General features: G+C 40.2%; 1 protein-coding gene across 1 annotated transcript; it reads left to right on the top strand.

Annotated features, from left to right (window-relative positions):
- The first annotated feature begins 541 nt into the window (after nucleotides 1-541).
- Nucleotides 542-23732, top strand: LOC124269242. The gene is made up of 3 exons (XM_046704259.1): nucleotides 542-893; nucleotides 21988-22110; nucleotides 22797-23732. Exons 1-3 carry the CDS (start codon nucleotides 822-824, stop codon nucleotides 22977-22979), a joined length of 378 nt encoding a protein of 125 aa, XP_046560215.1. The 5' UTR covers nucleotides 542-821; the 3' UTR covers nucleotides 22980-23732.
- The last annotated feature ends 768 nt before the right edge of the window (nucleotides 23733-24500 follow it).

Raw genomic sequence — 24500 nt, 5'->3', positions numbered from 1 at the left:
CACATTACATTACTTGTCAATACCAATGAGAATAGATTTATAGGGGTGGATCCAGGATTTTGGAAGAAGGGGTTGCACATAAATCATGAAGACCAAAGGACCAAACCCCCTCTGGATCCGCCCCTGATATACGTATTACAAGTAAAGCAAGGTTGACAGAAACGAAGAGGAATGTGAAGAACGAAGAGGAATGTGAAGGGTATTATACAATTACATGATAAGTTCCATGGGATCACACGTTGCAGAGCTGTCAAGTGTCATATCATGGACCGCATCTGTAATTGCACTGTTACATGTCAGGACCATTTTTAATAATTCTATTAAAGTTAAAAAGGAACCCCAGAGAGATGGGAGATTCTCAACCTCAGGAATATCTAGACTTGCTTCATACGATTTTTCCATTACAAAACGGATCGGGCTGAAGGAATAAATAAGATGGTTCTGGGACTTTGACACAGACAAACATAATATCAACAACGAAAGTTCACGCGCACCTGAGACACCACAGTTCCAATCGAACTGCGCCCTTCTCCACGCTGCAACCCTTGGAGTTCTAGGCAATTTTATGGAACACTCAATTTATCGACAGTCAGTGGTTGATGTCTGCAAAAACCAAATGCCGAACTGTGTTATCTAATTTACGGACATTTGGGTGGTGATGGCAGATCTATCCAGACCGTATGGGGTCGATCAATTATAGCACGGACTAATGAGTGCCGGCCAAGGAAGCGCGACCATTGCCCGAGTCCAAGGCCTAACCTGGAACTGTGCCTCTTTCGCGCGAGTGCCTCGGCCAGAGATGAAGTGCACGAGCGGTGCTGATGCATGCTGACGTGGAACCAAGGAAGATGCCACGGGCCTGCCTCGCTTTATTAGGCTTTGTATTTGTACAGGTAAGAATTTTTTCCCATATGTGTTCATGCTTATGTTCTAAAGCATTTACCTGTGTTATTGTTCTATAATTCTATGCGTATACAATGACGATAGCCAAATTCCTATACACCAATATAATGCTGTTTTAGTGGATATAATTTTGGTATCTATTTTGAAATATACATTGTTCGCGATAAAAGTTATTTGGAAATAACGTATTTAACGTGAAACTGAAACTAGTACTGTTATTCCTGTACTACGGAACATAAGTCTGTGGACCAAACGTAGACGTATATTGCTGCGGAATTTGATTGCTTAGAATAGTGATACAATATTTACATGTTTGAGATAGTTTGTTAGATCGTCGTCCAAATGTTCCCTCCCCTTTCTATTTTTACAGCATCATTTTCGCACTACACTGTAATATGTTGAATATATCCCCTGGCAATACGTGTGAATATACGTCAACAGCATCTGTATAAAATGTATTCTACCATGACTTCAGTAAACACTGGATTGTGATTGGTTAATTAAAGTCATTCAGAGGTATATAATCACGTTATACAGGTCTCTGTTTTCCGTGCGCAATCATACATGGTTTACGGTAATGCACTATTTTTGTCTGCCCACTAACATGGCGGACACCAAACAACCCACCGATGCATCGATAAATTACGGCGATTTTGCTGTCGGAAATTACACATATGTCTTTAAAGATGGATTTAGCGATGACGGGCTCGACTCACAACTTGCGTAAATCACAGCAATAGGTGTTTATACATACAAAAGTACTTCGAAAGCATGGAAACAAATATTCAGTCGAACAAGATCAAAACATCGTCTGCTTTACGAATAAAAATTCCACAAAAACAAATATGTTTACGTTGATTTTATGTTATGTCAGAATAGATCCAGCAATAGACTGCTACATAATTTCCGTGTTAAATTTATTATCAGCTTTCGTCAACGATATCGCCACTGATCTTGATCCGGTAACGGAGGATGCATTAACATCGAACGCCGAAGAAATTGTAATGCCTTCCGTCCACATAAATAAACAGTTGGGTTATCAATTCAAACAAAATGATATTTTGAAATTTGCACTGTTTCAAATTTAGCGGTAGTAAAACACAATTACAGAATCTGCAAACCGTTCTGTTTAGCCCAACATATTTTTTTTCTAAAAGTATAATATCGTTGAAAAAGTTATTTAGCTTAGTCATGATCCCTCTTATCCATTAAACTGCTTGATCTAAAGTAGTCTATTAAAGTATAATTAATTACCTTACCGTGTTTATGCCAGAGGTACACCCTCGTGTCCTGATCCATCCTTTCGGAAATATCACCACAAATCTGGCTCTTTGTCAACAGACTCCCGAACATGCCAGCGAATCCGATTCAATTTGAATTCACTACACTTTGAAGCCACTAGGTCACAAAACACTTTCCAAAATGTAGAAAATAATATCCGTAGAATCGAATTTGAGCACAAAGTACACACATGAGTGTGTAAGAGTCACCACAGCTGTCGCACGCAGACGTAGAGGTGCGTGAAATCGTCAAGTTGACAGGGCGCAAAATTCAACAGTATCTAAATTCGGTACAACACGGACTTCTCGTTACAGCAAAAGCGCCCCTACTCTTAAATTTTGTACCAGTACCAGTAATTAGATATCAAAGACTATTTCAGTCATACAATCAGGTTAACCTTGCGCAAACTGTCAGAGGCTCTCCTGTCGCATCTTTCCAAATTTGCACGTAAATGTAAACAAGGACTTCCGAGAAAAGGTCAAGGCCATGAGGTTGCTGCCACTATTCTGGTGGGGAAAGGGTCTACGGTGGAATGTTCAAAAGTGAACCAAGCTTTTTAAACTTATTTGATATATGTTTTCCAACTTATCAGTTAATGATTGGTGATTGATGCATTGAAAAAACAAAAACGTGATTTGTTATTACTGAATCTGGAGTTAGTTAGTCATTGACGGTTTGCCACCAAACACCCTGAAATTGTTTCGGGCGATGCCACTTGAGATTGGAATGCGAGGCCGCTTCAACGCATTGACTCGTAACCAAAGAAAGAGCTCCACCTGAAATTGTTCATAAAATTGTCATAGAATGGAGATAAATCCTATTGTGGTCGTAATCAGATCAGATATAACGAATTATAATAGTTTCTAATTGTTCATTTAAAACCCTCACGCTACGCGTTCGGTTTTAAATGAAATTTAGAGCTATTATAATTTCGTTATATACCTCTGATTTTCCCACACAGTAGGTTTATCTCCTAATCTGCGTAAAACTTACTCACTCGCTCACTTTTGTGAAACGAACAAGCATATTTGAACCACACTGACGAAATTGTACAGATAATTTTTACTCCAGGAGATGGCTTCTGTGATCCATTGATCAATGATAAGTTAAAATCCGTACTGACTTCTAGAACTGTAGTTTGAGCTCAGGTCTCAACGTTATATCAGTGGAAACCACCGTGGCCGAGTGGGTTGGATAGCTGACTTTGTGTGCTGGTAATTGCCTTACTCTGAGAGTATGGGTTCGAATCCTGAATGGGACTCAACCCATCTATACTTTGCTGAGAAAGTGCAATCTCACATATAATAGGGATGAGTAAGATTTAACTCCGAAACGTCATGTTTGACAAACTGATCATGACATCCAAAACGTCTTTGACTCACGTTCATCACTTCTAAATGGCTTTCAAGGAAAGAAATGGTAATTTATGTTAATAAATATCATGATCTTTTCTCTCCAAATCAACCCTGGTAATCACCACATACCTTAGTATCAGGTCTAAGGAATGTATACCACATATCGACTAGAGGGAAAACGAGTGGATAAATTGTGACATATACTCTTGCCAATAATGGTTGTCTGGGTCGGGGGTGTGAGTACTTACTTATTGGCATGAGTATATATTGAAGATTTCTAACCATGCCTCGACTGTACTTGTTGACGAACGCTTAATCTCTAAAATATATATATTTGATAAAAACAAATAATTTCCATTTATATTGAAACGAAGCCCCAGTGAGATGGGAGATTCAGAACCTGAGGAAATGTAGACTTGCTTCGTTTATGGCTTTAGAATTGCAGAAAGGGCTGGCCGAAAGGGAAAATAATGTTATTCAGGGACTGTGAGACAGGCTGCTGTACTAGTTGATGCTCACCCGGGGTTGCAGGCGCAGCAATTAGCTGTGCAGAGTTGCTTCCCTTGGGGAAACATGCAATTGGTTGGAGAAGATTATATTTGTAGGTTTGTTGACTCCATAGCCCCGGGTTTCATACAAGAGGTAAAGGTATGAGACCTGGGTCACTTCTTCCCACATGACCCAAACACGCTGTACATAGTAGAACTGGACCATAGTTCAATATGATGTTAAAACCAACTCACTCACTAACAGTCAGACTCGAGTATATACCAGCTGTCTGCGTATAACTGTCATTTAGTGACGAACAGCGTTGTCTGTTTGCAGTCTCCATCCTCAATTATAACTGCAACATTTGTAATCATTGATTCGACTTGTGAAGATCCGGGTTAGAATTGGCCTTCAGTAACCCATGATTGTCGTAAGCGACGAATAACGGGATCGGGTGGTCAGGCTCGCTGTCTTGGTTGACACATACCATCATATCCCAATTGCCAAGATCGATGCTCATGCTATTGATCACTGGATTGTCTGGTCCAGGCTTGATATTATTTACAGACTGTCGAGATATAGCTGGAATATTGCTGAGTGCGGCGTTAAACAACAAACAATCCTTGATTCGTCAACACCACACACATTAGCTTACGTCGATGAGTGAGTGAGTGTGTTTTACGCCGCACTCAGCAATATTCGAGCTATATGGCGGCGGTCTGTAAATAATCGAGTCTGAACCAGACAATCCAGTGATCAACAGGATGAGCATCGATCTGCGCAACTGGGAACCGATGACATGTGTCAACCAAGTCAGCGAGCCTGACCACCCGATCCTGTTAGTCGCCTCTTACGACAAGCATGGGTTACTGAAGATCAATTCTAACCCGGACCTTCACGGGTGTTTACGTCGATGAACTTAGATTGTGTCCCAATTGAAATATACGCGATGTGAAAAAAACTGTAATTACGAATAACAAAGAGTCGTTAGCCGAACTCGCCCACTTAATGTTCAAACTGTTGTGTTTGCAGCGTGTAATGGCTCATCTATTAACAAATGAAGCCAAACCGAACAGCTAATATTTCCACGGTAATACAGCACGGAATACTTCGCGTGTTCCTGGATATTGCCATCAACGTTCCGCTCTCTAAACGATACCATCCATTATGGTTGCCTGTCTGGCTGCATCGTCATCATCAGTGATGCTTCTGTTGTCTAGAAGTTGATGCTGAACGTTCACGTGAAATGGTTATGGTTGTTCCTTTATCTGACTCAGCAGATTAGCGTCCCCCTATTAACGATTTCTTCCACGTGGGTGCATTTGTTTCGCATTAGATCCGAGACTAAACGATGTAAATGAATGTAAATGCAAACATAGGGCACAGATTAACTTTGATCTTTCCATCATTAATGACAGGAAGCCGAAATGTGATATGCTTTCCATTAATAAATGCCATCATTCTGGAATATATGAATAGTCCTGGGGGTAATTGGGCCCATTTATATCCACATCTACGCTATCTACATATCTATAGATAAGCAATGAAAGCGTAGACAGGCAATAGTGACTGTCAATCGCTGTCAGGTTAATGGACGAGACGATGGTATATCTAAATATAGCTTTGCTACAAATGTATATGGGCACATCTGATATATGGAGGACACATATTCAAAGGGCACAATGTTTGGGGTCGTGACGATTCTCACGGGATTTCCTGTCAAGAGTTCTCGTGTTGCAGATTCCAATTCGGGAATATTATAGAACGCCTATAGATACACCCTAATGATGTCTAGCGATTCTATATTTCATGTTATTCAAGTAAAAGGAGTAGAGTTTCACCGGTTGTACGTTTCATGATGACCATGGTTCTATTTGATGTATTTGTCTCGTTTAACCATAGCTTGCTAATTACTTATACAGGATGGTTATGTTGCAATGTAGCTTAAGAATAGCAATTATATTAGCTGAAGGAATAGGGTCCCTAACAAGGTTAAGACTGATACATAATATACGATACTACTACTACTACTACTACTACTACTACTGCTACTGCTACTGCTACTACTACTACTACTACTACTACTACTACTGCTACCAACACTACTACTACCACTTCTACCAACACTACTACCAATACTGCTACTACTACTACTACTACCACTACTACCAACACTACTACCACCACTGCTACTACTACTACTACCACTACTACAACTACCACTACTACCAACACTACTACCACCAACACTACTACAACTACCACTTCTACCAACACTACTACCAACATTACTACCACCACTACTACTACTACTACTACTACTACTACTACTACTACTACTGGTGTTGCTGCTGCTACAACTACTCAAACCACCACCACCACCACCACCACTACTACTACTACCACCACCACTACTACTAATGGTGTCAGCCGCCATATGGCTGGAATATGGCTGAGTGCGGCGTTAAACAACAAACAAACAAACAAACTATGAGTACCATTTAGCAGTTGATGTAAGGAACGCGGGAGATAGGTCTATGGATATACAACTTCTTTATTACAACATATAAATACATTTCGGTGTTGACGCCAGCACCGTGATAACTTCCTCGATTCCAGTGTTATCGGCTGCACCGAAACGTCGCATATATTGTAATAGAGAGGTTGTACATTCATAGAGCTGTCTCCCTTGTTGAAGACTGTTTGCAGCTGAGGACCACTCGCGGGAAACCGCCGATGTTTGATATTGCATCATAAAGTGAATACGACAAGTACAATATGCAATGGACATAATGACACTGCCCGCCATCTTGGCAATGGACGCCAGCATTGGCACAAGCACAGCATGATGGCGTGTCTCGTTTCCTCCTATTACCGTCTTCGCAATGAATGTGGTTTTGACCCAGGAGTCCATCCATAGTATGACCCAGAATACGTAGAGGGCGTGAAAACGATCATTACACAATCTTCTGAAACTGGCACGTACACAGTTTCAGGCACATCTAGGCCAGCAAAACATAACTTGTCGCTTTTGATAAATCCAATAAAATTAGTTATGTAATATATAATGAAATTATCAGACCCGTTTGACGCTAATGTGATTGACAAGACTCAGGAAAATCTTATCAATTATCATAATATCAATTTAGGTAGTTTAATCACTCTGTACAAAATAGTCATCATCATCATAAAGGGACTCGGCACTTTAGTATGATACCCAAATTCCTTCTTCATGTTACATTAACAACGTTATTCTCAACTTGAATATAAAATACTTTAAAGAAAACAAAAAACTTTATTCTCAACTTCCTGTATCACAGTAGACTAGCCAGTCGTCTGAGGCGCCGCAGTTCTCTGTGCAGGATTGCGTCCCTTGACCACGCCAGGAACTTATACTTGTGGGTTCGAATCCTGATTCACGCCGACTATGTTTGTCGGCATCATACCTGTTATCGTGGCAAAAATCATTTCAGCTTTCTTTAGACATTAATCTGAAACGCAGTTAAATAATTGGAATACTGTTTAAAGAGGCGTTAAGCCCATTATTCACTATCACAGAAACATTTAAGAAACGTTTATCGTGTGTCTAATAGATCTCCATGCGTAATTATCCACTACTGCAGTAGTGAGCACTTCACACGGAGATTTAAACAAGAGAATTAAAAACTTAGCCTCAAAGTAACCATCGGATTCAGAAACCGTTGAAAGGCATTCGACAGATTGATGCACCACGGTTTAAGCTGAAATGCAAGGTCATAAAAACACATCAGATACTCTTCGATGCATGTTGATCCGCTCACTGACAGCAGAGCATCTTCGATGTTATATGAGGAGATAAATTATTTCGTGACAAGAGCTAAGGTTCTGACTCAGGATATCAATTCCCTTCCTCTGACAGATATTCGATACTCTTTAACCCAAAATAAACTTGTACACACAGGGTTCCTTGAAGTTTTGCTGTAACAGAATGTATTTTCGACTCCTCTGCAGAGATACACGCCTCTGATTGAAAAGATGAATTACGTTGCTCTTGAAGCTTGTAAATACCTTCGTCGTTGTAGAGTTTCATGCAGGACCTGGCAAAAGGGTGAAATGAGAGTCTTACTGGAGTCGAATTGAAACTAAATCCACAGAGTACACGCTCAGCGAAGTATCATTAAAACTGTAACTGAGGATACGTTGAGCTGTTTCCTTTGGTACAGTTCATCCAGAACACGAACGTCATGAATTCTTTGAATCAAGTTTGCTATGTCTCAATGTTTCATTTTCCCAAACTGACAGCGGTAGTTAGCACTTCTTAAAATCTTTATTGGTTTAATCAGCCATAGATCTTCTCTTTAACTATTTTTGCCATATCCAACGTGGCCACGATGAATAAAAATCATGAGTCGTCTTTTACTCTTTGAGGGCGATAGGTAGCGTTAAAGCGTTAGCGCGTCACGCCGTACACCTGGGTTCGATTCCCCAAACCTTTCTGGTGTCCCCGCCGTGATATTAATATGATATCTATATAATAAAGTGCATTTGTAATCCAGACATAAAGCCTGCTCAAGGTGCTACAAGATGACGTTAAGAGTATTGTGGAAATATTACTAAAACTGGCGTAAACCTAAAGTAACTAAGTCACTCTTTTCCTCTCTATGTATTTTGTACTAAACGTAGTTCTCTGTACTATCCATACATTGTATTTTTACACATCTCTGTAAAATTGTAAGTGTAAGGTGGTTCCTTTCTATGTTATGATCTTCGCTTATTATGAGTTATTGATGATTTTTAAAAGGTTTCCGTATAATGGTAAGTTGCTTTTCTAATCACACGTACAATATGGATACTTATAATTATAATAATCTGTATCCATGCCAACATACGTCTTGTCATCGACAATATTAATGAAAAAGAAGAAAATTGTTCTGTCCCAGAAGCAACACGAAGCAACAGCAATCACCCACTACATACATCCTATTACTGACATGCCCTTATCACTGTGATCCGCGACTGGTTGGAATATCCCAAGTTGTCTACACTGACGTCCGCGCCTACCCTCGAGCTAATTCAAGAAGCGCGAGTTGCGCACAGGGACCCACGTGGTATAGACGAATGCTATTGCTGGACGCAAATATTCCCCATCTTTAACCCTTGTATATTACAGAACATTGTCAATCGATCTGGGAACAAGTACCACTTAGTCAATGTCAGACACGCTGTATAATGTAAACCTCGTTTCTGAAGGATGAAAAATACAGCTATGGAAGGGTTGTTTTGTGCAAACATAAAGGTCAGTGGCACCAATTACGTCATAAATCATCTTCACGTCAGTTCTCCTTGAAAGGGTTATTTGTGATATTGATGGGGGAATGGGCATAATCCTACACTGACATTGAAAGGTGTTTTGATGGCTAAGTATACAGAATGTGTTTACAAGTGATCTTAACTTTGGGCACAGACCCAAGAATCCGATTCCAAAATGTCAGCATCACGTTGTCATAAAATACGCTTTTCCATGCGTATCAAGCGAATGTCGAAATGGCAAAAAATTGCAAACCTCCCGACGCAAGCATCAATTTTTTGGGCTGGAAATATGACATGTTGTAATATGTATGGAGTGGTTGTGTGTCACTTTGTGATGGAATTAGTTATGGAAACAAGAAGCAATCCCGCTGGTCCTCGTTAATGTGTTCATGCCACGGTATTGCATAAATGGTGTTGTTTTTATGTACATTATATTGAGCACAAAGAATTTGGTATGGACGTTTTACAGATTATGGAAACTTCGTTAAAGCTGCAGTCATTTGGTAACTGCATTTCCCAAATCTGTTTGATTCCAATCAAGAACGTGATGTAACCAATACACCTTTAAGTTCAGCATCAAAATACAATGCATTTTAAAGATGTACAGTGGAATCTGTCTATTGCGGACTGGCCTGGACCGACTCGGGCCAGTCTTTATATTGATAGTAAATCTTTCACGCTGCATATAGTAGTAGTGAGAAAGTTGGGTTTACGCAGCTTTTAGCAATATTCAAGCAATATCACGGCGAGAGACACCAGCAATGAGCTTTACACAATGTGCCAATGGAGGGAATCGAATCCGGGTCTTCAGCGCGCCGAGCGAACGCCTTAACCACTAGGCTACCCCACCGCCCCCGTTGCATATCGAAATATTACCTAAATGAACGTATCTTGTGGCGTTTTTTTCAGTTCATGTAGTCTTGGTAAAATTACATTCAGTCAACCACGGCATTTCGCCTTCGTACAACTATGAAATACCATGAGTTTTGATACGAAAAGAAACAAGGAAGGACTCTCTTCCTTTCTTCTAAATGTACCGAAAAAATGCAGCGTAGTGAAAGTCTTGAATAAAGAATTCTCTTCCTTTCTCGGGAAGAAGGTCTTGAACAAAGGATTCTCTTCCTTTCTTCTAAAATGTGCCGAAAATACTGCAGCGTAGTGATGGTCTTGAATAATGAATTCTCTTCCTTTCTCCAGAAGAAGGTCTTAAACAAAGGATTCTTTTCCCTTCTCCTGAACATATCGAAAGTTCTGCGGCTTAATGAACGTCTTGCACATCTGGATTATTATAAACAAACAGCACGACAAGCCACCTTTGCACGAATGGATTTGGTTAGCGTTGTTATTCATGATTATCATTAGTAGCATTCTTGATAAGTCGAAACTTAAATGTAATCAGTCTTAGATCCATCTTTTTATCTTGGAATGGTAGCAGGAAGTAATATTTGTTTGTAAAGGATTCCAGTCTTTGGTCAGGGCTTAATACGATTACAAATGTGATCCGTGTTACATTCTGGTCCGACTGACAGACGTTTGATGCAATTACAACCCATAACGCCCGCCTTGGAAGCGAATTAAGAACGCCAAGAGTCAGAATTGTGTGACAGTTTGGCCCAGCGTGTTTTGTTGTCATGGAGATTAATAACACGGAAGCGACGTAAGAATTATCTTTATTGACAATAAACACGGAAATGAGTTTAACTTCAAATTACGCAAGGTTGTCGTATGGAAGAATCGATATCATTTATAGTTACAGCTTCCTTAGAATCACTGATGGAATGGGGACAGTAATGCTGTGTTTTTACCAAATGTTGATTCCTTCCACGTGTAATCACAACTGGAGCAAAAGAAAACGCAATAAACCAAGAATGGAATACTGTAGGTTATAGAGGGTTACCACGAATGTAGTCGTGCGTGCTGATCGATCTCTTTCTAATGCCGAGCTACAGGGAAGATAAAAGCAAAATCTTTAAAAGCCATTTAGTATGACGGGGATCGAACCTGAGATCAACGTTCAGGGGAGTTTCTCTATCCACTGGACCATTGACGCACTCTGTAAAAGAATGAATACAGCCTAGAGTATAGAAATTGGGTATAGAAATTGATTATCTTATTATGGTGGGCAGATCTCAAGATTACAGTTGAGCAGCATGCTGTATGAACTTTATTCTGGAATCATTCCTCTGGTTACGGATGGCCCAATTGTCTAAGGTGCAGCACTTTGCCTTTATTGTTTCATGTGTGTCAGAACAATACCCGAGGCCACCAACATGATTGTGCAGGCCTAAGTATCTCAATGAAGAGGTGATCGATAATTATTAAGGTAGTCATATATATACATGACTGCCTTGATGATTATCGATCACCTCTTTATAGAGATACTTGTTTTGTTTTGTTTTAACTACAGATTGAACTTTTTAGCAAACTGTGTTAAAATCCGATAAATATTTTTTATTTACATTTCACATCTGGACGCCTGCGTTTTCTCGATGGACGACAAAATCACGTCTTAAACATGAAATAAACGGCGTAATCAGTGTTTGACCGAATGTTACCGCGGATTGGTTTAAGAACCTCTGCACAGTTTAACCATTAAACCTGTCAGGTATCGGACGAGACCCAGGACATGACGTAGTTGCATGTCGTTCGATTTATTATACGTTCAATTATGCTCACTCCCGAACGTGTCCTGCATAGCAAGCGACAAAACACCATCCTCGACAGGTTCCAGAGACTATGCTGCCCGATTCCTTCATGAATTATTAACCATTCCTCCTGCTTTCTGACTGCTACTTTCAGCAATGTCTGATCGATTTGATCCCAAGAAGGAAGGAAAAACACCTAGTGGAGCCTCATTACTGTATTCATGGACTGTATCGCGCCATCAGAGTACTTCAAGATATTCCTGGACACAGTGGTGTGAGAACCACGTCTATGCGGCGTTTGATCAATTTATCTTGTATTTTCCTTTACGTGTGCTTTCCCATCCATATTACATGCATGACGTCATAGTCAATCAGCTCGTGATAAAGGAACGGTAAGCTGTGAAAAAATGTCGTACAGAGAAAGTAATCTGTTAAAGGGTTTCAGAGAAATGAAACGTTAGCGAAGTCTGATATTAGAAGATATATTGTAACAAATATGGGTAGAGCGAAGATGAGCAATATCGAAATCGGGTACAGCAGTCAGGAAATCGGGTGCAGGGAAAGCAATATGTAGCAGAGATTTATCTAACGAAATCAGGTGCAGGGAAAGCATTAAGATGAGCCATATTCTGGTTTATTGAAAGATCGGACTCAGCTAATATGGTATGATATAGCCAATGACAGTTGTCATTTATGCTAGTAAAGATCAGCTGTGACGAAGTCGGATATGGGAAGGGTAGATAACAACAACATAACAAACTCAATGCCAAAACCAAAAGAGACAAAACGACACGGCCTAAAAGGCGGGTGATGTAACAGCTCAATTAAGAATGTCACTTTCGGCTGTGACTATTTACATTGATTCAAGCGAGGCCAATGTGGTAGATTAAAAGCACGAGATGACTGAAACCTTCTAAGGGAATGTTGTTGAAAAAGTCAACCAACGACTGTACCTAGCGTTACCAGTTCTGGTCCTGTCGTAGGCGTTCATCCTATTCCAGAAATGATCTATAGGGATGAGAGGAGGGCTATTCGTGTCACTGTAGCAGTGTTAGGTGCTAAACCGAAACATGAGTCTCATTAACCTATTCAGACAATGACCTACTTTTCAGCCGATCCGAATTTTCTCGTGTGAAAGTGAAAAGAGACACCACAAACAACTATGGTTACACTGAATTTCAATTCCTTGTTTCATAAGAAAATGGCATTTACAAGTTCATTTTAATTTTAAACTTTAATAACATCGTATTTCTATATTTTATGGCGAGGTGTAGGCAGCATGACCTTAACTAAGACGTCACAGACTGCCCCTGTTTGATGAGTTCGTAAACTGATTCACAAGTCATCTGGCTCACTGGTTACACCTGATATGATACCGCCAAACTTTTCTAGCGACAGAGCCTCGTTTTGAGTTTTCCACGATTTCCAAATTTCCGTTTGTCAGAGCATGCTATACGACAGATCACGCTGCACGACGTGTTTGCAAGGAATAGAAGGGCCGTGGTGTTGCAATATACAAGTGCTTAGATGTATCAAATAATACTGATTAATATTTATGTATCCAGTTGAATGAATTGGTCTCGAAATTCTGGACTGGTTATTGTACTAAGTTGCGCAATAGGACGGAACCCAGTCAACAGGAAACGAGACTGTTGTGTAATCAATGTTTTGACTTGTATACATCCTGAAAACAGATTCGGATCTGCCCTTTATCCTCCTTACTAATGGTATCCGATGTATAAAGCGATGTTAGTGCTTAAGTAATCATACATACCTTAACGTAGACTTACGACTTACGTAAGTTGTAAGTTGTACAAAGGCAACCTGGCGTAAATAATACATGTAGTTCGATCTATTGTTTCAATGCAATAATATGTAACATATTCACGGACTGGGGAACGTATTTATGTTAATAATATTCTATATCAGAATATTATTGGCAGTGTTTTATCTCTCTAAAATCTTACGATGCTGTGTCGTAAAAGCGTCAATGTGACTGATTTAAGGAAATTACGTACTGTTACATTACGCGGTGGTACTGATTCTATCCGTAAATCGCGAACACCTGATGTAATCATTGATTATCAGTGGCCCATTCGTACAATGGTCACTATCCTTTTACACTGCATTGACAGGAAACTGCTTCGGCAGGTACTCGAGATATTATATGTTTTGGCTTTAGAGCCATTTCGTTAGAGCCTAGAGTGTGTAAAGTTATTCTAAGTTTAAACCAATCTGCCCAGCAACAGAGAGAATGTTTGCAATACAAATAGTACATGTAGGTTTACCGGGTGTATGACTTAAGCTCATATTGTTTATAACAATGCGCGCTTTCAACGATGGTAAATTTACCTAAAAACCCATGTAAAGACGTTTATTCCTTAAGCACATTTACACCAGGCGTTGAATAAACTAGCATAGAAACAACGGTGGGACGATCTTCCCCATCTCATAGAACCCGTTAATACTGAAACGCCTTGAAAGGAAAGGCAAACGGTGGATTAGATAGAAGCCTCTAAACTCTTTGCAGGATTTGCGTGAAATTGAAGACCGGGTTTAATCACAGAGTGCAAATTATTGCCTGTCTCGTCATAAAAGACAAACAATAAAATCGAATCAACACACATCGGCTTATTTTTCATCCAATGAAATTAGTCGATATATCTTGGACGAGGTTTTAGTTAGATCTTGATAATTGCCTTTCTGGCGGATGTCTTTGGCTTTTCTTATGTTTAATTCAACGTCCAAATCAAGGTTGAATTGATTTCTGTAGCCTGCACCGATGACCTGACTAAACAGATTATAAGGGCCTTGATAAGAAGTTTAGTGAGCTTAAGTCGATTTTCATCGATTTGATAAGGAGCGTTTTATTGACAGGATAGTCCGATGGTCTGTGTGACTTGTACTTTTTTTCGGGGAAAGCACGCGAACTGTGCATGTTTCAGCCTCGATTGTCACCTACATCCGATTGTAAAGACATCTTTGTGGGAATTGTGAGAGAATTATATAAATTAACATATATGTTTGCGTTTGTGGAAAGATTCCGTTTCAGAGTGTTCCGCTAGTGATCAGGATCTGGTTCTATGTTGTCGGATATTTTGTTGTTGATATACCTTAGGATGTTATTTATCATCTAAAACTACAGTATGATCAAGCGATGTTTCCAAGGAGATATCGGTGCTGTGTAATCCCATCACAATCAAAACCAGACCATTGTGACGTCATTATAGGTACCATGACATCACAGTTATGTGATTGCTGTGCTGTATTGTGTACATTCAAAATACTGGTTAACAATTGAAAAAGATGAAGAACGATTTGGAAGGTAAATGAAATTACATCCGTTTCACACTCGTGAAGTCTTTAAAATTTAACACTTAAACTTTTACTGATTCATGTTATATGTTTGATATCAACATACATCCCTGTGAGATTGTCCGTCTGTCTAGCCATCAATGACACCTGCCCGTAACGACGGATCGTTTGTATTGTTGACAAAAAGCAATTTTCTGATTGGTATGCTGGATGGTTGGTATCACTGCTGTTGTCAGGAGTTGTTTATACACTACACAAAGCACCTGTCCATTTCATACAATTGCTGAATCTCATGGAGGAGAAGCTGTTTATACACTACACAAAGTACGTGTCCATTTCATACAATTGCTGAATCTCATGGATGAGAAGCTGTTTATACACTACACAAAGCACCTGTCCATTTCATACAATTGCTGAATCTCATGGAGGAGAAGCTGTTTATACACTACACAAAGTACCTGTCCATTTCATACAATTGCTGAATCTCATGGAGGAGAAGCTGTTTATACACTACACAAAGCACCTGTCCATTTCATACAATTGCTGAATCTCATGGATGAGAAGCTGTTTATACACTACACAAAGCACCTGTCCATTTCATACAATTGCTGAATCTCATGGAGGAGAAGCTGTTTATACACTACACAAAGTACGTGTCCATTTCATACAATTGCTGAATCTCATGGAGAAGCTGAGAAGCTCATACAATTTTATACACTACACAAAGCACCTGTCCATTTCATACAATTGCTGAATCTCATGGAGGAGAAGCTGTTTATACACTACACAAAGTACGTGTCCATTTCATACAATTGCTGAATCTCATGGATGAGAAGCTGTTTATACACTACACAAAGCACCTGTCCATTTCATACAATTGCTGAATCTCATGGATGAGAAGCTGTTTATACACTACACAAAGTACGTGTCCATTTCATACAATTGCTGAATCTCATGGATGAGAAGATGTTTATACACTACACAAAGTACGTGTCCATTTCATACAATTGCTGAATCTCATGGAGGAGAAGCTGTTTATACACTACATAAAGTACGTGTCCATTTCATACAATTGCTGAATCTCATGGATGAGAAGCTGTTTATACACTACGCAAAGCACGTGTCCATTTCATACAATTGCTGAATCTCATGGAGGAGAGAAGACTAGTCCAGTCGTACAAGACCCCACAGCAGTTGTGCCCCTTAGATGTTCACAAGATGTGGGTTCGAATATGAAATTCGTTAAATTATTATTTTTGTCTTTTGTCAAAACCACACATGCGTTGTCGTGTTTGTGCGGGTAAATATTTGCATGTTTTGTGAAAGCTGACGTTTTAAGAGAACACCTTGCATCATCACTATTGTCCTAGTGATTCATAAACTTGTTTGTAGACGGTAGCCTACAAATGGACTCGTGAAGACCAGGGTTAGAACTGGTCTTCAGTAACCCATGCTTGTCGCAAGGCGACTAACGGGATCGGGTGGTCAGGCTCGCTGACTTGGTTGACATATGTCATCATATCCCATGTGTAGATTGATGATCATGCTGTTGATCACTGGATTGCCTGGTCCTCTATTGTTTACAGACCGACGCCTTATTGCTGATGAGTGTGGGCATTTTAACAAACAAACAATTCAATGGACTCTGCTTTTGGCAAACAATGGACTCTGCTTTTGGCAAACAATGGACTCTTGGATGCCCTTTGTTTCTGGAAAGTGCTTTATTTCACTGAAGAGGTAAAGGTTTACGGCCTGCAAAAGTTTTATCTGTTCTTCCTGACACGCCTTGAACTGAAATGACGAACTAAAATACTGTTCACGTTGGGGGAAATCCTATTACATCCAGTCACATCGCCAGAGCCATTCAGTAATATATCCCTTGATAGGATTTATACTTGGATGGATCAAAATTTGGGGAGTTCATGTAAAGTACGGTTTGACAGTCATAAGCTCATTTCATTTATTGAAATCCAATGCCAGCTTCTCTCCTGTAAAGTGTTGTCAGTACGGGGGCATGGACCATCTTTAGGAGTCCGTGATGACATAGGTCTATAGCATAACAGAAGCATTGTGTTCTGCACACAACACTATATGATATGTAGTCACATTACTACCGACTGACTGACTGAGTTTGGTTTTACGCCGCTTTTGAATTCATGCACAGAAATGGGCTTCACACACTATATGATATGTAGTCACACTACTAATAATGTCATCCCTATAATAGAAAGATCACTTCAAAAACGATTTCCTTAATAAGTAAACATAATTAAAAATCTGAAAATAACAAAACTTTTAAAATGTTTCGCCACGATTGTAACGTATTTTAATGAGATTTAAAAAATCACATCACTGGGGAATAGTCTGCGAGATTCAATTGTGATGTAGATCGAGACGCTTTAATTTGTTTCTGAAACGTTGTGCAGATGTAGAAAGAACGACCTGGGTCCCGTTGTACAAAACAACCTTAGCACTAAGGCTAAGTCTATGTTAAGGTATGGGAGTTACGGTCACCTTAGCGCTAAGATCGTTTTGTACAACGGCACCCAGATCTGTATTTGTATGAGTTTAGAAGAGTATACGTTTGGAAGAGCATACATTCCCACAGCGTCCAGGCTGCCGTTGTACTAAAAACCTTAGCGCTAAGACTACCTTAAGTATATGTTAAGGTATGGGAGTTATGGTCACCTTTGGGCTAAGATCGCTTTGTAGAACGGTACCCTGAAAATAGCATATTAACGTGTCAGAAAAGACATACTCTTTATCAATTTTTCCCTTCTCATTGTCAATATCCAAATGCTGGTTCAATACAACCGACATAAGTTAGTATTACCCTTCTTTGCATGTAAATAATTTTTATGTATCATTTTTAAGTGTTTTATGTGCACGACAGTGTGTGCCTATTTCCTCTAGATGACCTTAACATCAAAATATTCTAGCCTTACAACTATGTTTACTGTTAAATTCAAACAAGTAAAAATAAATAGTCCTGCTTTTGAATATGAAGTATTGTTAAGTCTCAACACTATGGCTGTATACAAGTACAATGCTATGGCGATCCTCATCTTACACTATCTGGGACGATGTGGTAACGCAGTGGTTAAAGCGTTCGCTCGTCACGCCGAAAACCCGGGTTCGATTCCCCACATGGGTACAGTGTGTGAAGCCCATTCCTAGTGTCCCCGCCGTGATATTGCTGGAATATTGCTTAAAAGCTTAAAATCAAACTCACTCACTCACTCTTACACTTTCTAATGTGTTTTAAGACAATATCATTAATCTGAAAATACCCCCCGTGTGTGCTGAACGTGGCCTGTCATCGCTTCTTTCATCAATGTCGGTAACAAGGTCCATTAACGGGGGGCTGCTGTTTGTTCATATTAATCGACAATTCTCGTGCTTCTGTTAATTATTTGTCATACAGCTGCTAGTGCCAGCCTTCATCCCTTGAGCTGCTGATGTTATCTGATTTACTGGTGAGTTAAAGGATTCATCCCTCAAATTAAATCTGTCATCTGGGGAGAGATAGGCAGGACACGGCATTGTTTCATCTTTAGTAGGTGAACTGAGGGCGTTGATTTGATTTGCTCTTGTTTGCTCATTTAGACGTGGCTGGGCCTGTTTTCATATGATATATAATACAGTCGAACCCCAATGTCTCGAACTCGTTTGAGACGAATTCTCGGTTGTGTCGAACTCATCTCTTTGCTCTGCCGATTTCCTTATATTTATCTTTATTTCTATACTGACGGATATGTTGAACACTCGGATAAGTCGAACTGTTCCCATGGTCCCGACGAGTTCGACACAGCAGGGTTTGACTGTATATTGTAATTGAAAACTGCTTGAAGATAATGTGAAAAGAATCCCGTAGGAGTGAGTGAGTGAATTTATTTTTACGCCGTTTTCCGCACTATTCCAGCAATATCACAGCGGGGACATCGGAAATGGGCTCATCAATCCCTTGATGAGACGCCGTTTGAACGTAATTTCTTTATAATATTCTACAGATTATACGCTACATCAAAGACATAACAAGACATTGGTTAGCTAACACAAGTGACTTTGGCAACAGTGGCGGTTTTATAAAATATTCAACGCGATTCAATATCCGCTTCCATAACTTTTTTATCAGGCGTCTGGTATCAAAAATGCCAAATCACATTAGCAGTTTTTACAATTAAACGTTAAATGAAAACGTCCGGGCCAAGGAACGTTTACAGCCATGTGTTAGTGGCTGATAATGTCACAAAGAAAACAGTTTATTCAATGGTGATGTATTTGATACGGGCATCTTGACTGTGGTAATACGGTTTGCAGTGATACAGCCACTGTTTTCATTCTAGTAACGTTTTCATTAAGTAGAATGTTCAAGCATATAGTTCCTCTTCCGGACAGGACCCGTGAAGACCCGGGGTAGAATAGATCTTCAGCAACCCATGCTTGCCACAAAAGGCGCCATGCTTGTCGTAAGAGGCGACTAACGGGATCGGGTGGTCAGGCTCGCTGACTTGGTTGACACATGTCAACGTATCCCAGTTTCGTAGATAGATACTCATGATGCTGATCACTGGATTGTCTGGTCCAGATTCGATGATTTACAGACCGCCGCCATGTAGCAGGAACATTGCTGAGTGCGGCGTTAAACAACAAACCAACTAATCGTTTGATGTAATGGTGAATGCGCCAGTGATTAGTGTTTCAATATCCCAGCTTTATGACCGCGGCCCGTAAACCAGCGTGACTGATGTAACTGGTTGGTTAATCCTCTGTAGGATGGGGCACTGGGAATCAAGTCAGCATTCACATCTCATTGACACACACAAAGATGCTTCGATCGACAATTACCGCAACACACTACTACTTCCCTTACAAAGACAGGTCTTCAATATTTCATCCGTGTTCACTGATTGCCAAACACCGCTTCACCTTCGTATCAACCCCGTCAAGAGTGAAAGCACTGCCTTAAATAGACCATATACAATTCAATAAGAGCGATTAAATCCGATTTTACGTTGCGCTTGTTCAGAAAGGGATGGAACAAAATTACATAGCTGAGTTATTCAACTCTAATGTATGTGTCGCCCCGATACCACGATCAGTATATTTCACTCAGACGAAATCAGCCAGGGTTATAACCAGTCACTCACGGACTGCAAAATAGGACGCAAATGGACGGAATATAGTCTCGGAATGGGATAGAAAATACTTAGGTTTGGATCCTAATCTACAAAACACTGTCTAGGTAATTGATGGCCATAGGCTGAGGATAGCAGAGAAAGGCCACAGATGTAATTTGCTGTAAAAGGCACGAACAGGAATTAGGTCTGAGACGTGGTCTTATGTGATGCACCATGATAATACCCTGATTGCTGCAGCGGAGGAAAGAGGCATCAGAAGAACGTGATGTTGAACATTTTTGAAAATGGTCGAAGTGCTGTCGGATTCCATTAGGATGAGAACCATTTCTGGGGTCTTCAGAATCCGTACTGGATTTCGATCAATGTAAAAGTTTGTAACTTAAAAATAGTTATATCATTGGTCACTTCGTTTCCAAAGTTGTAATTTCCCGAAAGGTACGTCTGACAGTCTCACAGCTGAAACCAACTCTGGAATATTTTACGAGACAACTATGAGTAAAATATCTTTAACTCGTTTGAGTCCAATAGTAAGCCAAATTCTACTTACATTTAACAAATACTCGATACTGACCGTTGAATTAGTATTTTCATATTTCAGTTTCCGCTATTCATTGAAACATTTGTCGACCCTATCATCACGTTGAGTGAGTGAGTAGAGTTTTACGCCGCTTTTAGCAATATCCCAACAACAGCACGGAGGGGGACGCCAGAAATCAATATAACTCTTTTCGGCTTGACGAGCGAACGCTTTAACCTAGTTTTCTTTATAGCAGGAGCTTTGGAGTAGCCTAGTGGTTAAAGCGCTCGTTCGACAAACCGTTCACACGGGTTCGATTTCTCACAGGGTTATAGACAGTGAAGCCCATTTCAGGTGTCCCCTGCCGTGAAATAGTTGGCGTAAGAAACATTGGACCCCGCCAATGCCGCTTTACTCCATATCTTCACCAAAGCGTTTCAAGGAATGACATTCTTATGGATATACTGTGATTATAATGTAAAGCTGGGTGACCCGTAGATGTAACTGGCTATATTTAACATCTAAGACTTATTGTTAATTCCAAATCCCAGCATAAAGTAATAATAGAAAAACCTGCTTCGGCTGTTTGCCCCTCAGGGAGTTGAGAATGAAAAGGGTCTGCACACTGATCGGAGTAATAAGCTCTGTACAAGCTGCGGAGTCGGTGCTGAACAAATTCACACATCATTACAGTATTTACGCCACCTTACCCACATCTTACACATCAGTCGTTTGTGTATAAATCAGGACAAAACAGTTACGATATTTATGAGCGTGTGTTCATGGTTAATGTTGTTCTGTACAAGCTGCGGGATGGAGTCGGTGCTGAACAAATTGACACATCATTACTGTATTTACACCATCTTACCCACATCTTACACATCAATCGTTTTTGTATAACTCAGGACAAAACAGCAACGATATTCATGTGTTCATGGTTAATGTTGTTTTATGTTGAACTATTTGATATGCGATGCAATGGCGATCTGACACATATGTTGTTCGTTAATGATATTTTATTTTTTATGATATTTTGTCCATCTGTGTTTCAGATGCTGGCTGTAGTGCTCCCTGCCCCCTCACCTAATGGTCACGGGGACCTCATCCCCCAACCGGCGATGTCGTGCGACCCCCGGAACTCCACATGCCCGGACCATTTCTGTTGTGTCAAAAAGGTGATGCAGATTATTGTTAATGAGAGATGCAGTAACGCTGACATTTTGAATATTTGAAAATGTTGAATAGTACGTTTGTGCCTAGTGAGTTCACGCCCAGACAGGCGTGCTGTCGAGGCGAATTATGGGAATTGAGGTAGTGTTATTGCAATTCAACACTCGATCCAAGGAACTATCAAACAGCCATATGTAAAACATGATCCATGTATCTTTGGGTTGGACCACTGCTTCAGATCACCCATCTGATCGATGCTCATACTATTGATCACTGGATTGTCCAGACTCGATTATGTACAGACCGCTGCCATATAGCTGGACATTTGTTTAGTATAACAACGAAGATTTAAAGAAAAGAAAATGTTCGTAGCATCTGCTTATCCTGCTTATTTTGATGTAGCTTCCATACGACTGAAGAGCTGGGAATTTGCTGTCAGCCTGAACTACTTGAATTAACAATTGAATCATACAGGATAAGAAATAGTCAATCCAAATAATCTTAACCGGAACTGCATGTGTCTCTCCTTTATGTAGCATATTGTGAAATATAAGGAATATCACCTGTGTGTGTGTGAGAGAGAGAGAGACAGAGAGACAGAGAGAGAGAGAGAGTAGGTATGTAATGATAATTATACTTGTGGACATGTATATTTGATATACCATATATTATTATATTTTTATTTTTCCAGGTTATTACATATGCAGATGTCAGTAAATATGCAATCGGATTCACGGAGTGTCAACCACTTCGTAAACTGAAATATTTCTGTATGGTGAAAACCGAGGATTTCATGTGCCAATGTGATAAAGGATTAAAGTGTAAAGTTAAAGATGGTGACAATTTCGGTTACTGTGACCCAGCCGTGGATTGATGCCGTTAGTGAAGACGAAAATGGTGATACCTCTTGCCGGCTGATTGTGGATGCCGGTGTTCTGTGTATGACGTCATCGACCCTGTGGGTGTGGAATGGATACCAGCAACAACAGCGAAGATTCCCTGGGAAAGCGTGGTGTATAAATGCCCTTCGGTTAAACGTTATATCCCTTAATTGGCAGAGATTTGGCAAGGCTTAAGAAAAAGATGAAACAAATTGACGTAAATGGATAAAGACGATTTTATGGGCCCCTGTGGCATAGGACAGTGGGTTGAATTTCGACGCCTCTCACAGTGTTTGGGACATAAGATTAAAGTGGGTATATTGACCACTTAGGCAAACGTTGAAGGTGCAAATACGTCTAAACTGAACTTCGGATACTGTCGGGGAATAAAAAAGGCCATGACACATATGCATTATAATATGCAAGACCGAGATACATAACAGTCATCAACGAAAATGTTAGAATAGATAGAGATCCATGTAAGGTGTGTGTCGTTTATACTGACTTGGCGATACAGACAAACACTGATGTGTCGAACAACGTATCGTTGACTCGAAGTATATGTTGGTAGTGGCGTATTCCACTTAAGTCATGTTTGTGTCGAACATCAGATATGTCGAAGTCTTTACGAAGGTCCCTACAACTTCGACACAACGGTGGTTGGCTATATTAGAAGACATTACAACGTGGATTACCTAGTATTACATTACACTATACTACTCATGTCAAATACATTTACGTTAGTACGTATGTGTCTGTGATTTGTTCCAACACGCTGGTAAATGTGACGTGTTGATGGCTGCTGAAACATGGAGAATAACTCGGTGTGACACACGGATAATGGATGCGACGATGGTTTCCAATCTAAGGCTTGCTTATTAGGATCTGCAAGAGTCAGGGTCCCGATCCCCAAAACGTTCGTAACGTTACGACCTGTCGTAACTCTATAGTTTATCATAGGTTACGAATGTCGTAGCGCTACGAACGCTTTGTGGACCGGGACCCAGGGCCCCGTTTCACAAAGCTATCGTAGCGCTACGACTGTCGTAAAGTCTATGCTACAGCATAGGAGGTACGATTCCTACGAGAAAGTTACGAGATCTTAGGTTTACGAGAGCTTTATGAAACGGGGCCCTGATCGCTAAACACTGTTCATAACCAGCTGGCGCTTGTCAAGGACGTTTTGTCATTATGCCTTCCGTGGAGGCGGGTCTACATGAATGTAAATTTATATCTAGATGGAGAACAACTAAAGTGGGTACGTTTGTACAATTGGGTACCGAAATACAAGTGACTACAGTCGCCATCGTCTTGTTAGAGGTGTAATCCTGTAAATGTTTGTTCGTCATTTCAAGCCGCACTCAGCAATATTCCAGCTATATGGCGCCGGTCTGTAAATAATCGAGTCTGGACCAGACAATCCAGTGATCAACATCATGGACATCTACGCAAATGGGATACGGTGACATGTGTCAACCAAGTCAGTTAGTCTCCTCTTACGACAAGCATGGGTT

Source organism: Haliotis rubra, unplaced genomic scaffold, assembly GCF_003918875.1.
Source record: "Haliotis rubra isolate DU_JTF1 unplaced genomic scaffold, ASM391887v1 Scf143, whole genome shotgun sequence".
Taxonomy (NCBI): Eukaryota; Metazoa; Mollusca; class Gastropoda; order Lepetellida; family Haliotidae; genus Haliotis; species Haliotis rubra.
The sequence above is the reverse complement of the archived record's forward strand: the minus strand, read 5'-3'. Positions and strand labels throughout refer to the sequence as shown.

Coding starts and splice junctions, on each gene's coding strand:
- LOC124269242 (XM_046704259.1), top strand. CDS start 822: ATGCATGCTGACGTGGAACCAAGGAAGATGCCACGGGCCTGCCTCGCT. Junction 894..21,987: donor TAGGCTTTGTATTTGTACAG/GTAAGAATTTTT, acceptor TCTGTGTTTCAG/ATGCTGGCTGTAGTGCTCCC. Junction 22,111..22,796: donor ATTTCTGTTGTGTCAAAAAG/GTGATGCAGATT, acceptor TTATTTTTCCAG/GTTATTACATATGCAGATGT.